Below are 14,916 nucleotides of genomic sequence, written 5' to 3' on the forward strand. Positions count from 1 at the left end.
GAGAGCGAGAAAAACCGCGAAAAACTGCTCTAGATTTATCGTATGCGTTCGGATCTCCTCAGTGAGTATGAAAATTAGTTATATTTTCGCAAGTTACTCTGTCCATATCTACCGGTCATTTGGACTGACAGGCAACCTCAAGTAATCGGTCCTTGGTTATTTTTATCGGTCTTGCCGACAGGACCGAAAGATTTCAAGAACTCTGAATTTATAGAGATATTACTTTCAACATTAAATTGTTTATTGTTGACATTACACAAATATTGACTGTGCGCCGTGACCTCATTTTTGCAGGATTAGATTCTAAATCATTCTTAGAAATAAAAGGATTTTATTAACTTTTTTTCTTGCAAATTGTTTGAAACTATTGCTAAATTATGTTTACCAAATTTAGTAATGATATGACGTTAAGTAACATAGCTATGACAAAAGTCTTTTTCGTATTTTTTGATTGACCCTCGTACACTCAAATTTTTGGGCTTTAATACCGAGAAATCGGAAGTATAGTCTTTTGTTTTTTATGTTGTTCTCATCATTGGTACTTGGAAATTACCAATTTGTTTTTATTTTTTCTCAATCAGGCTTCTCTAATTAATAATCAACGAAAATTCCTTTAAAAAATCCGGAAATCGTCTAAATTTTTCGGATTTTACAATCTTGCGCATGCGCATTACATTCACCCTAAATCACGGGATGCTCTTTAGTTTATGTTTCCATAATGTCACATTTGCATGGATAAACTTAAAAACGATAATACAAAAAGGTGTAAATTTTCATTAAAAATTTGCTATATATCCTATTCATGAAAGAAAATATGGAAGATAACTCTAACTCAGTGCGTACAATATGAAAAATTCCGAGAGTTCTGAATGTTAACATGGTGTGCAATTTTGATGTATTTATTTCGTAAATGCCCGACATAATATGCAATGCCAACCCGTGCACGCACAGGTCAATGTCTAGTTTATAGATAAAGCATATATCCCACCACTGTGAAAAGATCTTTTAGATGGTTTCATGAACATCATAACAAAAGATTTTGTAATATCAGATAAAATTTTACTATATTGCCATATTAGTACCACGCTAGGGCCTGAACCCCTGACTGAGGAATAATGAGTTTTTTAAAAAGGGGCCCCATGCATTTTTTTTCTTAAATTTAAATGGGAGGGGAGGAGAAGAATTCTCTAAGATTTAATTCATTCTTATTATATTTAATTTTCCCCGCCAAAGACATGAATACACAGGAACCATGAATTTCTCAATGTTGGTAAAAGACTTTGTTTATATTATATCCATGCTTTTAATTTATTTTTCAACATGAGTTGAAATAGTTGGAAGAATGATTCTTTTAAAAACTTAATACATTTTTACTACAAGGCTTTTTTGCCCACCTAAGAGCCTGAACCCCTGATACAGGGGTTATGAATGTCACGTTTTTAGACGAAGGCTTAAGGGACACCATCACCATGCAGTTGTTCATTTTTTGACTCTGTATGAGAGTAGAAAATAATTTTGAAAAATAGTATTCCTCTTATTCTAGAGATACTTCAAACTAAAAATGGCCACAATTGGTCTTGTGGTTTTCAAAACGATGTTAAAATGTAGAATATTTAATGGACGACACACGAACCACAACGACGGATAAAGACCAATGGCAAAAGGTAACCTGATTAACTCGGTGACCTAAACAGCATATTAAAAAATTAAAACACGTTGCCCATTTGTTAAAACCTCCTATACAATCTTCATAAGTGTTACGCATAATAACGTGAAACATTCATCGTAAGAAACAAAAGGATTTAGAGATCGTAGTCAATCATTTGAAATAAAAAATATAATGCAAAGAAACAAATCTGGAATGTAGAGAATGAAGTATTCAGAAGCCACGCATCACAGATGTGAACATATATTGTCATTATTGTGCGTCTTTTGAGCAAGATCGTATGGACTCTTCTTCTTTTCATTTTGTCTGTAACGGATAATTTTGATGATTTCTTCGATGGGAGGTGCAAAGACAGCATACAACGTACCAATGACGAGAGCGACAAACAGGAACAACATCCAATTATACAGTTGGTCCACTGTCCATTCTTCGAATGAAAGAATTACTCCTGGAACCAAGACAATCTGAATCAATGCGCAGACGGCAGCGCAGATATACGCCATTTTGCGAGCTTTTTGGAAAATTAACTCCATTTGGCCGACAGTGACGTTTCTTTCCTCTGGAAGTTCCCCGAGCTCTTCTGTGAACAGGTTCTTCCAAGAGTTGATGGGATTGTCGATCAGGATCATCTTTGTCCATTCTCTTTGCTCATCAACATTACTTTGTATGTTATGTGTTGCTAGGGACACTGTAACGGTAACGATGGTGCTAACCATAATTCCTGCAATACAAGCCGCCAGGAGACTGTAGTCAGAGGAAGTTGTCGTGAAAAAGTCTCCCAGTCCTTCGTCATAAGCCAATTCCGCCACAACAAGCAGACCAACAATAGAAGCCAGCAGTCCGAAGATTGCACCTGATTAAAGTATAACGTATGCATCTTACTTGCTGTGCAATTTGTTGAGCATATTGTTATCAATGCAATTGAGAATTTGTATTAAGTTTTATAACAATAAGCGTTAACATTCACTCACCCGATATCAAACCTTTAGATGTACATTTTGCCCACGTGAACGCCAAAACAAGAGGAGTGATAAACGGAGTTAACAGCGTCTCGAAGACAAAGAAAACCCATGTCAAGTTGAGATTTAGGTAACATAGAATGATACCGTATGGAAGTAGAGCTAGGGCGATCCACATAATGCTCCGACTTTTGTACTGTTTCAACATGTCCTCGTAATGTCGATATTTGCCATGAGTAGGACACATGTACTGAATCTGATGGCTTAATTGACCTGTTAAGGACAACTCTATGTCATCTGCACATTTAGAACATTCCGACGAGTGAATGCATTTGCAGGTGATAATGTTGTCGTCTTCTTCTGGATTTTTCTTGTGTCCACATAGAGGACATATTGAGGGTTCCAGATTTTCTCTAAAAAATAAAATACATTTAAGTCTAGTATTTATATCTTGTTTACGGCAAATAAATATGACAAGCTTTGCAAAAAAGTGTCAAAAAGTATTGTATATGTTATGATACCACCGAGAGTAGAGACATGTTTATTTATCTTAAAATATAAATCTTTACAATGCACTGTCAATAACCTAAAGGGACCAATGTAAGTTTTGTAAATATCGTAAACAAGGATGGAAGATATGGCCATGATTTCTCCTGATCCGGTGGCCATCAGCGCCATAAAAACGATCATCAGAAGGAGATAGGACCCGGATGCTCCAAGAACTTTATCCATTACCATTGTCGTGATAAACCCTGTAAAAGATTAGATTGATTGAACAACACTGGAAAATAAGCAAACGATGTTATTCTTCAGAATTTCTTACAAAAACGGTAAAATTATTGTTCCTGGAGGAGACGGGACGGCCCAAGGGCTGTGATAACCAAATTTCGCGACATTGAAACGAAGGTCAAAGTCATCAAGAACCGTTCTCTCACATTCAGTTTGACATTAGGGTTCAATGATTAGTGTTTGTTTACGCGCAAGGAAGGCATGCGAGATTGACCGAAAGTGGTTTATCTTAACAATTAAATTATGCAGTTTCTGGATGCATCTTGTATTGGTTAGTGAATGTGTAAACTGTATTTAAAGTGTTGATAATTCGGTTTGATTTAATTTGCCTCTTAACCTCTAAACTTGGAAATGATTGACTCTTTAAAAATAGCTACCGTAAATTGTTAGGGGATAGCTACTTTATCAAGACGCCAATGGGTTCTAAATGTTTAATAATCAGAATGTTACTTTATTATGTGATTTCAAAATACACATTTATTCTCAAATTCGAACGATATGTTATAGCCAGGTCGGGTAATAAATGCCTAAGTAACTCTTACAGATCAAATTCAAGAGGTATCTAATTTTAACAACAATTTTCATAAAAGTTTATGAAGTAAAACGACGACGGAGAAACTTGATTGTATTAGACCTAACTACAGCAGATAATAAGGTAACTCTTATGATTTATGATCCAAACTCTGATAATCCCGATTTTTTATGAGAATATGCATGAAACATTTTCGGAATATGACAGAAATCTTATAAACTTGGAGATTTTAATCTTGCACTGAATTATTTTATTGATACAACGAATGACTATACAGTTAACAACGCAAAAGCAAGAGAAAGAATATCAAAAGTCACAGATGACCTACATCTTTTGGACTATTTTAAAATTTGAACCTTAATAAAAGGCTAATTTTGTAGAATATTACTCAATTTGACCTGGTTTGATTTTTTCATTCTGTTGTTAGTGCAGAACTAAAATTCAATACTTGGGACTTGGACACGATTTAAGATAAAAAAAATTTTTTTTTATTTTTTATCTATAAAATGGTCAACTGGTGCATTTTAAATAATTGACCAAAATATATAATGTTAAAGTCAAGTTACAAACGAGATACAGAGGTAAGAAATGTTTTTATGGAAACAAAGCTCGAGTCTTATAGTTGTTTACAAAAAATGTAAGGTAGAGAATTACCATTTCTTAGACAAAATGACATGCAAAAACAATTCAAACTAAGTTTTAGAGATTGGGTTTTGGTCAAACCAACTTTCTATTGAGAGAGGATGCAGGTAAGAAGACCCTGTCGGTCACCTTATTTATTTCTTCTTTGTGCTGAGATTATATCATTTTTAATAAGGGAAAACAATGATATAAAGGGCATTGTGATACTTGACAAGGAACATGTTATAAAATGCTGTGCAGCTGACACATCTCTAGTTCTTGATTGCACATCTTTACTATTTACAGCTTTGGATACTTTAGACTATTGTTTCAAAAATTCCTTGGTTAAATAGCTACAAAGCAAAAATAGTTTTGATAAGATCAAAAACATGTTCAAATCAGTTAAATCATAACGATATGTAACTAATTGGGTATCTATTTTTCTGTCGATTTAAATTTATAGACTGACTTATCTACTCTTTTCAAATTTAAAATAAAAAACATATGATTGAAGAGTAGAAATGAAGAAGCGACATTTAATTGTGTGACTGTAGTGAGGTCTTTTGATATATACATGCAATTTTCTTATTTTTTCCTTTTCTATCCAGATGTTTGGTTTTTGGAATTATAACTATTATTAGTTTTTGTGACTTTTAAAGTTTCTCTTTTTTTAAATAAAAATTTTATGCAGTCATATCCAATTAGGTTAATGTAAGTGAGTAAGAAAGTGCGAAAGAAATAATATAAAAATTTTGCTGCATTTATACAATACGGTTTGGAGGGTAAAATAATGATAATAATACTTATAATAATCATTAAAAACAATAAACCACAACTAGTTCATTGACTTACCGTTATTCATATCTAATTCCGTTAAAAGATATGAACCATTTTGGTAACTCATTGATAGGTATGAAAGAAAGGTTGGTAGGGCCAAAGCATTTGGGATGGAGAAATATAAAAACGAGGCTATGAAGAACCCGATGACACCCTGTTCCGGTTTGGCCGCTATTCTACTCTGCCACATTGCCTGGTCACAACAGTTTAAAGCAAGGACCATGAAGAATGCCACGACACCATAAATCACACCAGAGACTGTCCGAAATGTCAGAAGGGAACTAGCAGCGTTTGTTGAGGGTCCCTGCACACATGTCACAGATTCATGTAATATATTGATGTCAGTTAAGTTTTTGATTTTGTCTGGAAGATCTTCTGCTGGGAAAAGAAATTGCCACATATATACAGTAAGTCCGATAAACATAAGGCAAGTGTTGAAGTAAGAGATGTAGAAAGCTGCCCCCAGTCCGCCTATGTAACAATAGGAACCAAACAAGGAGATCAGAATTATGACCGACAACTCTTTTGAAATTCCTGGAACTACACCCTCTAGTACGTAATATCCGGTCATTATCATGGCGGTCAAAGTGATGATGTTGGTGGCTATAGCTATACAGCAGTAGACAATGTGAGCAGATTTCCCAAAGCGTGCATAAATTGCCTAGAAATACATGTAAACATTTGCTGATTATATGTCTGAATAATAGATTTTTCCCACAGAAATAATTAATTATTAATTTAATAATAAACAAATTATGAAATCTTTCTTTACCTGGGGGTATGTTTTGGCTCCAGGAGCTTTAGTCTTGAAACTTAACGTCAGGCACGGGAACACTGCTATTATCATTGCTAGGCCGATTACGTAGTAGTAGATAGTACCAGCCCCAGACTGCAGGTAAAAAAACAATAAATTAAAATAATAAACTGGCTGTATAAGTTTTATCCTAACATATTGTTGATATAATAAATGATATGCATCACCATAAATCATTTCTTTTTATTGATATGTCTGAATTAAATGACAAGCATTACAATAGTTGCGATGACGGATGTCTGCACGAGGTCCATCGGCCAGAGAACCTGGGAGGCGACCGTGACAGCGGTGAGGCTCGTGGTGACCCGTCCTCCCGCGTCAAACACCGTGTCCAGTCGGTGCTGGTCCTTGAAGACGTAACGGTGGATGGCATTGTGGATCAATGCTACGATGATGGAGAGTCCACCGAACCCGACCACTATATACAGGGTGGCATCTAGAGTGGATATTGATCCCGATGATTGTCTGGAAGCAAAATATATCATTGTTGATACTCTCACACCAAATGGATTCATATAATGTACTGTTAGATAGTGTACGTGCTAATGTTGTCTGAAAATATAAATTAATGCTGATTCTATAACTTGAAATAAAGTCGTTAGGTTATGTATATGCTGAAATTATAAATAATTTGGAGTTGACTGTTTGATGGGGAAGGTACAGAGGAATGCAAAGAATAGATATGACCTTTACTTCTGCCTCGACTCAACATCGACTCTGCAGATGATGTTAGTTTGTTTAGCCATACCCAAACGCACACGCAAGAAAAAAACTGAAAAGGTAGATTCTGAAGGAGACAAATTTTGGCTTAAGATCGACCACAATAAATTGATGATTATGAGGATTAACAAATTAAATATAAAGTACAAGAAACTAGAAGAAATCGAAACTTTTAACTACCTTGGAAGTGTCACCAACAAGAATAGTGACAATAGAGAAAGATTAACATCAGGATTGGCAAAGCAGCATCAGCTTTCAAAAAACTTAACATCTGGAAATAAAGAAAAATAGATCAAGCTGTCGAAAGCATTGAAAGATCTGTGCTTCTAAATATTGAAGAGAGGTGGAGATTAAATAAAAAATTAGGGAGCAGACTATGTGGATTCGAATAAAAGATGTGTGAAACGGCTATTGGAAATTAAGTTGCAAGACCGGATAAAAATAAAGAAGAAGCAGATGGAACAGGAACAGCTGATATCAACACTGTAAAAAAAGAGAGAAGATGGGGGTACTTTAGCCACGTGTCAATACTAAACAACGAAAACATCACGTAAGATGAATGAAATGGACCCCACCCGGGAAATAAAAGGAATACCAAATGGCATGTGGAGAAAGAACATCAAAATAGAGATGAAGAGTACGTGATACAACTGGAATATCATCACCAAGATCCCCAACAACACGAGTGAAGTGAGAATAACACCACCAGGATCCCCAACAACACGAGTGGATGGAGAATAACATCACCAGGATTCCCAACAACACTGTAGTGGATGGAAAATAACATCACCATGATCCCCAGCAACACGCGTGGGTGGAGAATAACATGACCAGGATCCCCAACAACACGAGTAGATGGAGAATAACATCACCAGGATTCCCAACAACACTATAGTGGATGGAAAATAACATCACAGGATACCCAACAACTCGAGTGGATGGAGAATAACATCACCATGATCCCCAGCAACACGCGTGGGTGGAGAATAACATGACCAGGATCCCCAACAACATGAGTGGATGGAGAATAACATGACCAGGATCCCCAACAACACGAGTGGATGGAGAATAACATCACCAGGATACCCAACAACTCGAGTGGATGGAAATAACATGACCAGGATCCCCAACAACACGAGTGGATCGAGAATAACATCACCAGGATTCCCAACTACACTATAGTGGATGGAAAATAACATCACCAGGATTCCCAACAATACGCGTGGGTGGAGAATAACATGACCAGGATCCCCAACAACTCAAGTGGATGGAAAATAACATCACCAGGATTCCCAACAACACTATAGTGTATTGAAAATAACATCACCAGGATCCCCAACAACTCGAGTGGATGGAAAATAACATCACCAGGATCCCCAACAACACTATAGTGGATGGAAAATAACATCACCAGGATTTCCAACAACACGCGTGGGGTGGAGAATAACATGACCAGGATCCCCAACAACTCGAGTGGATGGAAAATAACATCACCAGGATTCCCAACAACACTATAGTGGATAGAAAATAACATCACCAGGATACCCAACAACTCGAGTGGATGGAGAATAACATGACCAGGATCCCCAACAACTCGAGTGGATGGATAATAACATCACCAGGATCCCCAACAACACGAGTGGATGGAGAGAGTTTACTACTGCTTATCTGCTGAAATGCATGAAGAGGATAATAAAATGAATGGAAGCTTTTAGTAGGTAAATAATTAAATGATCTAAATGAAGCAATTGATGTTAATTCATATTTTACCAAACTATATCATTTTGCAAAATAACTGACCAATGGAAAAAAAAATGTCAAAATCAACAATCATAAATCACCTTAAGAAATCTGTATTCAGTCAGAAATATACATAATACTTTTATCCCTAGGACTATTTAGTGATACATTTCTTAAATAAAGCGATGATCTTCATAAAATCATGTAAAATTCTCAGACCATCTGAACTTTTTTTTTTTTTTTTACATCAAATCATCAATATGTGCTTTTTCCTTTACAGTGTATTAAAAGTGCAATATAATGAATTTGGCTGAAAAGGTTTAATAAATTGGAGGTTTATTAATCACGGACAGTCGGAACAGCAACAAAGAAGTTGTCATGGATATCTGTATTCTCACATACACAAGGTGTCTTTCAAATGAACTCAACAGAAAAGTAGAGGCAAACATGAGGTAATATGAATAAGTAATATGTCTTACCGGTTTAGTTTCATGATCTAATTTAACGACATGTACATTAAGAATTGGTCAAATTCAGAACAACAAAGCAAACAAATTTGATAAACAAAACATTAAAAAAAAATAACAAAAAAAAATATAGATAAAGATAAAGCAAAATAAAACCTAACAAACACCCCCCCTCCCCCCCCCCCCAAAAAAAAAAAAACCACCACTACTCACCGAAAAAGCACTACAACTAAAACTAAATTTACTGTGCATAAAGCTACTTTTGACATTGGAATAACGGTGTTTTTATTTCATTCTACTCGCGACATTAGGGCACCTTAAACGTGTATTAAAAATATTTAAAGATGTAATATTTTCGTATCAATTAAATGTGTTAAAGCCGATATTTAACATAGCTCCTCTGCTAAAAAACTTCGCTAAATTACGACTTATGTAAATAATAAAGCCCCCCCCCCCCCAAAAAAAAACAAAAAAAAAAAAAACACTCTGAAAAATTATGTAAATTTTTTACCTGAAAATAAAACCACCATTAAGGGTATCAACACAGCAAACAGTAGTAATTTAGACACGTTGAACTCGAGACGTTCATGTATTTCTTCGTTTATAACGCTGAGTAAAGTTTTATAACATGTATCACTAATGCAACCAATATATTCATTCAAATATATTGATGATGAATACATTTTATCTAATGTTTCGATGACAGGTTCTACTTCCCTATAATTGTAGGTTAAACTTTAGATAGAGCTTACATGGAGAAAAATGGAAGTTAAAAAATGACTACCAAAATAAGCAGATTTATAAATAAAATACTTTATCACATTTTCATTCTTTCATAATTTTTTCTCTGTTCAATCTGAAAAACTATAACGAATATGTTTGATAGTGAATTTGTATTCTCATTTTAAATTTGCATTTGCCTATCCAGCCAGAATGGGTGATCTGTATACATTTAAGAGAGGAAAAATAGACACGAATACTACTCTGTACAGTTAAAGACATGTGCTAGTCGCTGTTTTATATATCAGAAAACCTATTTACCCTAGTTTTTTTCTGTTCAAGTTCAACGAGTTTCAAAACTCCATCGACTAAATAAAAGGACACAATTTAAACATTTAAAGACGAAACACAACAACAAAGACGACACTGTGTGAATCAAATGTAAATAAAAAACTCAGCAGTCCACGACAATACTAGTCACCACGACGCTTTTTTGCCTTTTATACTATTCCCTTTCGTCAGCACTTTTTGATGATTTGAAATAAAATTTCTTTGCAGCTTACCCCTATGTCCTGTTCACATCGTCGATATTGTTTACATCGCAATATTGACCAACATCGACTCGACATTATGTCTACATTGTGCGCCTTCTTTCTTGTTCTCGACATCGCGATATATTGACAATGGCAACAATGTAAAATCGATTCAGAATCTATATTATGTTGTTATGTATCAATATTGTATACATGGCGATGACGACAACATTGAAAAAGATATATATATATATATTGGACATGAATTAAGTCTTATTTCAAATTTTTGAAAACATATGAATGAATAATCAAAATAGAAACATAGATTCTTGACTTAGTACTTAAAGAGGTTCACTCCTTAGGTTTTGGGTAGCCATTTTGGGTCACCTCTAGTCTGAAACTTCCGCATCACATATTAATGTTAGTAGTATATATATATTTTTTAACAATGCCAAATAAACTACATTGAACAAAATTGTTTTCAAACAATATAATTTTTACAGAGTTTAAAAAGTGACTATATTTTTTATGGCGGAAGGTTTTCAAGAAGGAAATGAACAATTTTCATAACTAACTAGTTTAAGAATACTGTTATTTAGCCATATAGCATCTAGAACATCTAGATGGTTTGTGTATAACGATATGTTCATGATGTTAAAAAAAACAATTAAACAATATTTTGAGATTTCTATGGATATATTTTAGCATATTTAGCATATATTTCAAAGAAGTTAAGAAAAAATTAACTCCAACTTTGGGCTAAAATTAGCTTATTTAATGCTATATCTTAATTGTTTTTTGATATGTGACCCCTACTTGTTTTACTTTTAAATGAGACATTAAATGTATGTTTATCTGTATGCAAAGTTCTGGAAAGATGAAATTACTATAATTTTTTTCTAATTTGCGTTATAATTTGATTACTCCAAAATTTTGTAACATATGTTGTTGTGTTCATTATGTACTGGCTTTGAAGCCACCAGTAAAGCAAGAAGTTTCGCTTAGATTTTACTTTTATAGTCACTACATGTGTTCAACTTCATACTGTATAAAAATCATAACTAAATAATAGTTCAAACTATAAATACTTTAAATACTGAAAATAAAACATTTTAGGTCCCCATCTTTATATTCTAGAGGTTTTCGGATGATTGACATTACTATTATTTCAGGTGCAAACCTCCTTAAGGCAATCGAAAAACAATAATATCCATTAAACGTCTACAACCGTTAGAGGGCGATATAGCCGTGGCCATTTTTAGTTTTAATTTACCTCCTTTAGATGACAAGCTCCGTATAAAGACAACGGAAGTGTTTAACCTAAAAAAGCTAAAATATTTGGATTTTTTCTGTAGTAAAATGTAGTTTGTAGACATTGATCAAGTTCAACGTTTGAGGCGGATCTGATAGGCGATGTGTTGACAATCGAGACATCTTTACATAAATATAATTAATGAGATCATAAAACCCCACGATTCAAATTGAATACGACAGTTTTAATAAACAATTGTGATACATATTATAAATGACCTTGTGTACACTCACCGTGAACTCTCCGTAGGATAGCCCAGCTCCACCTTACACGACCCGTTCATAGCAGTAGCTTCTTCTTTGGCTTTCTTAGTACTTTCGGTATATAGTGATACGTTGAAACTCTGAATAGAGACACATCTACTAATGTTTATGCTGACCTTAATGTGACATACAATTTCATTGGCTGTTTAAAATAAAAGCATACATATATTTGTTCACGACAACTGGCAAATTAATGTGCGATTTTTTTAGACTGCCCGTCGGGTGATGAGTGTAGAGATTTTTAAAGCATATTGACAAGGCGAATAACTCCGTCAAAACAAAATATAACCTATGCTTCTTTGGTCGTCCAATTTTAGCTGAATTGACACAGTGGCCCAGTAATTATAAAGATATTTCAATATGTGATTGTGTCAACGGAACTCAGTAAGTACATGAAACATACACTCAATTTAAAGGAGATTTCTATCATTCTAAACATCTTATAATAGCAGCCTTTAGAAATTCCCCAAGAACGTGTTGACATACCGGGTTGTGGTATGTTCTTACTCATCACTTACGAAATGTGTCAGTGAGGATAAAAAAGTGTACGAGATTTAAAGGGACATGGTTACGATTTTGGTCTAATTCTGTTTTACTGTTTTTTTTCTTTACAATGCTTTAGGAATGCACTTTTAATGATCAAATGGAATTTAAGAATCAGTCGCTAAGTTATAAGCAAGATACAGAGCTTACCATTCTTTGTCACGTAAACAAGGCTCATGCCCTTTTTTGTTTACATAGGTTCAATTTACCCTTAAAAATCATTTTCATGCTGATTTGTCTATTTTTTTATTTATTTTAATTATAAATGAACAGTTCCTAACTTTTAACATATTCATTTTAGGTATGAAACTGGAATTTTCACTTCAACATTCAAAATGCAAACAAAAGCTTTGTTTACAAAGCAAAGAATTATGATGCTCTGTTACTCTCTTATAACTGAGCGAACGAAATTAAAATTTTGGTGGCCTTTTAAAAATGCATTATTGAAGCATTATTAAAAATAAAATCGTAAAATATTTTTTGCCTAAAATCGTGACCATGCCCCTTTCATTACATTATGATTTTCATGATACGTACGGATTTACATGTTTACGTATGTAAGTTACGCATACAAATATTATGTGTTTATTTCTAGGTTTATTTTCTTTTCAGTTTGTAAATAATGCACCGACCCGTAGATTTGATTATTTAATACATGAGTAAAATTTGTTAATTTCATTGTGACCAGTAACACGGCGATATTAGATGAACCTCCATACGGCTGAGACGTTCTCAATAAAATGATTCTTGTTTAGAAGTCTGCGGATTCTGTAGGGTAAATGTATACTTAAAGGAAATAGACACATGGCGGACAATTCCTTTTGATGAGTCGTGTTCAGCATGAGCAGTTGATGACTGGAAAACAACCCAGTCTGATACCCAACAGACTAATCTTCTCTACCACCTCTAATACAAAACCTCAGCGACGACAGTTGAACATTTCAGAAGGTCAAGTTAAAGTTAAATCCTTCTGCGTGTCATAAAGGCACAACAGGCCTGTGCTTATCCCCCGTTTCCGTGATGCTAAGCGAATGAGTCATTGACACATCAGTTTATTTCAGGTTAACTCTCAGTGTAAACCGGTACCCATTTTCAGCTGGGTGAAGACAAAAGATAAAGTGCCTTGTTTAATTGCACACCACACAATATCAAGTGACCAAAGCGGGGTTTGAACCAGCAACTTTGCAGTTACTGGCCTATCGCATATGACCACGAAGTCATCTGTTCCACTTGCAATATAGGTGACACGATAGTTATCTCTTGCATGCAATTATGCAGAGAGATATTGATTATAATTATAAAGATTTTTTTTCGTTATTATGACAAAGCAATTTCGTAATATTAACTAAAACATTCAACAAATTATGACTTATTTAAGATAAATTCTCTAATTAGTTTTAATTAATTGAAAGGTGATTTCATAATAACTATATTTTTCTAGGATTTTACTCCTAAGGAATGTTCGCCTTTCATGCAAATTAAAATTCTTTTAGGTAACTAACTACACCTTGAAATCTCAAATCAGCAGAAAAGTACTTTCTCATGATAGATTAGATGATGTATTAAAAGCATACAAGTGAAATCGGCGAAAATAATATTCAATTTTTGATAAAGGTAATGATTTTTACAAATTAAACTCCATAAATATCAACAGAGGGCCTAGGCGGATTCGAACTCATGTTTACAAATATGATACTTCAGCCACTTAGCTATTGTAATAAACTAATGTACAACCAATTGATACAAAAAGTTTAACTAAATATATAAATTGCCCACTTGTGACCTATGGTTTTAAAAGGTTTGAGTAGTGATGTAGTAAGTTAACTAAATAATACCATATGTAGTAAAAGTGAGAAATATAAATACGAATTTGCATAGAAATTAATTACGCTTATTGTATTTTCTATTTGAAAAAGAAAATTTGTTTTAAGCGGATAACGAAATTACGAATGATTTCAATGGATTCATAAATCCTTTTCCAAATACTAGACTATTATTGAATTAAAATTCAATCTTAAACCTACTTGAATTGCGTTAAATAATATATCAAAAAAAATTATTGTACTTCAATAAGATGACCATGAAGCCCTACAATTCAGATGGATCAAAGCAGTTGGTTCATTCAACTAATGTTAATGAACTCACCGGAAATTCTCTGTCTGATAGATCAGCTCCTCATTGCATTATCTGTTCCTTCAGTTGTTATTTAATATCTATGAACCTTGTTACGCATGGTATATATTGAAAACACTGAAGTATGCACCAAAACACTTACAGGCATATATATAGACATGACAAAGTCGAATGATAACGTTTAATTTTCATTGGCTTAAAAATTGTAAAAAAAATATATGAGCAAATAATAAAGCTGTCTAGGACAAATATCAAATTACTGAACTG

At 34.0% G+C, this 14,916-nt stretch overlaps 1 protein-coding gene across 1 annotated transcript; it reads right to left on the reverse strand.

Annotated features, from left to right (window-relative positions):
* Nucleotides 1-296: 296 nt before the first annotated feature.
* On the reverse strand, nt 297-12,064 carry LOC128168258 (uncharacterized). The gene is made up of 7 exons (XM_052834489.1): nt 11,944-12,064; nt 6,437-6,683; nt 6,177-6,293; nt 5,420-6,065; nt 3,212-3,377; nt 2,638-3,038; nt 297-2,519 (listed from the first exon to the last, which is right to left on the reverse strand). Exons 1-7 carry the CDS (start codon nt 11,991-11,993, stop codon nt 1,894-1,896), a joined length of 2,253 nt encoding a protein of 750 aa, XP_052690449.1. The 5' UTR covers nt 11,994-12,064; the 3' UTR covers nt 297-1,893.
* Between the last annotated feature and the right edge of the window lie 2,852 nt (nt 12,065-14,916).

The sequence above is a fragment of the Crassostrea angulata genome, chromosome 1, assembly GCF_025612915.1.
Source record: "Crassostrea angulata isolate pt1a10 chromosome 1, ASM2561291v2, whole genome shotgun sequence".
Taxonomy (NCBI): Eukaryota; Metazoa; Mollusca; class Bivalvia; order Ostreida; family Ostreidae; genus Magallana; species Magallana angulata.

Coding starts and splice junctions, on each gene's coding strand:
- LOC128168258 (XM_052834489.1), bottom strand. CDS start 11,993: ATGAACGGGTCGTGTAAGGTGGAGCTGGGCTATCCTACGGAGAGTTCA. Junction 6,066..6,176: donor GAGCCAAAACATACCCCCAG/GTAAAGAAAGAT, acceptor ATGTATTTCTAG/GCAATTTATGCACGCTTTGG. Junction 2,520..2,637: donor ATCTAAAGGTTTGATATCGG/GTGAGTGAATGT, acceptor TACTTTAATCAG/GTGCAATCTTCGGACTGCTG.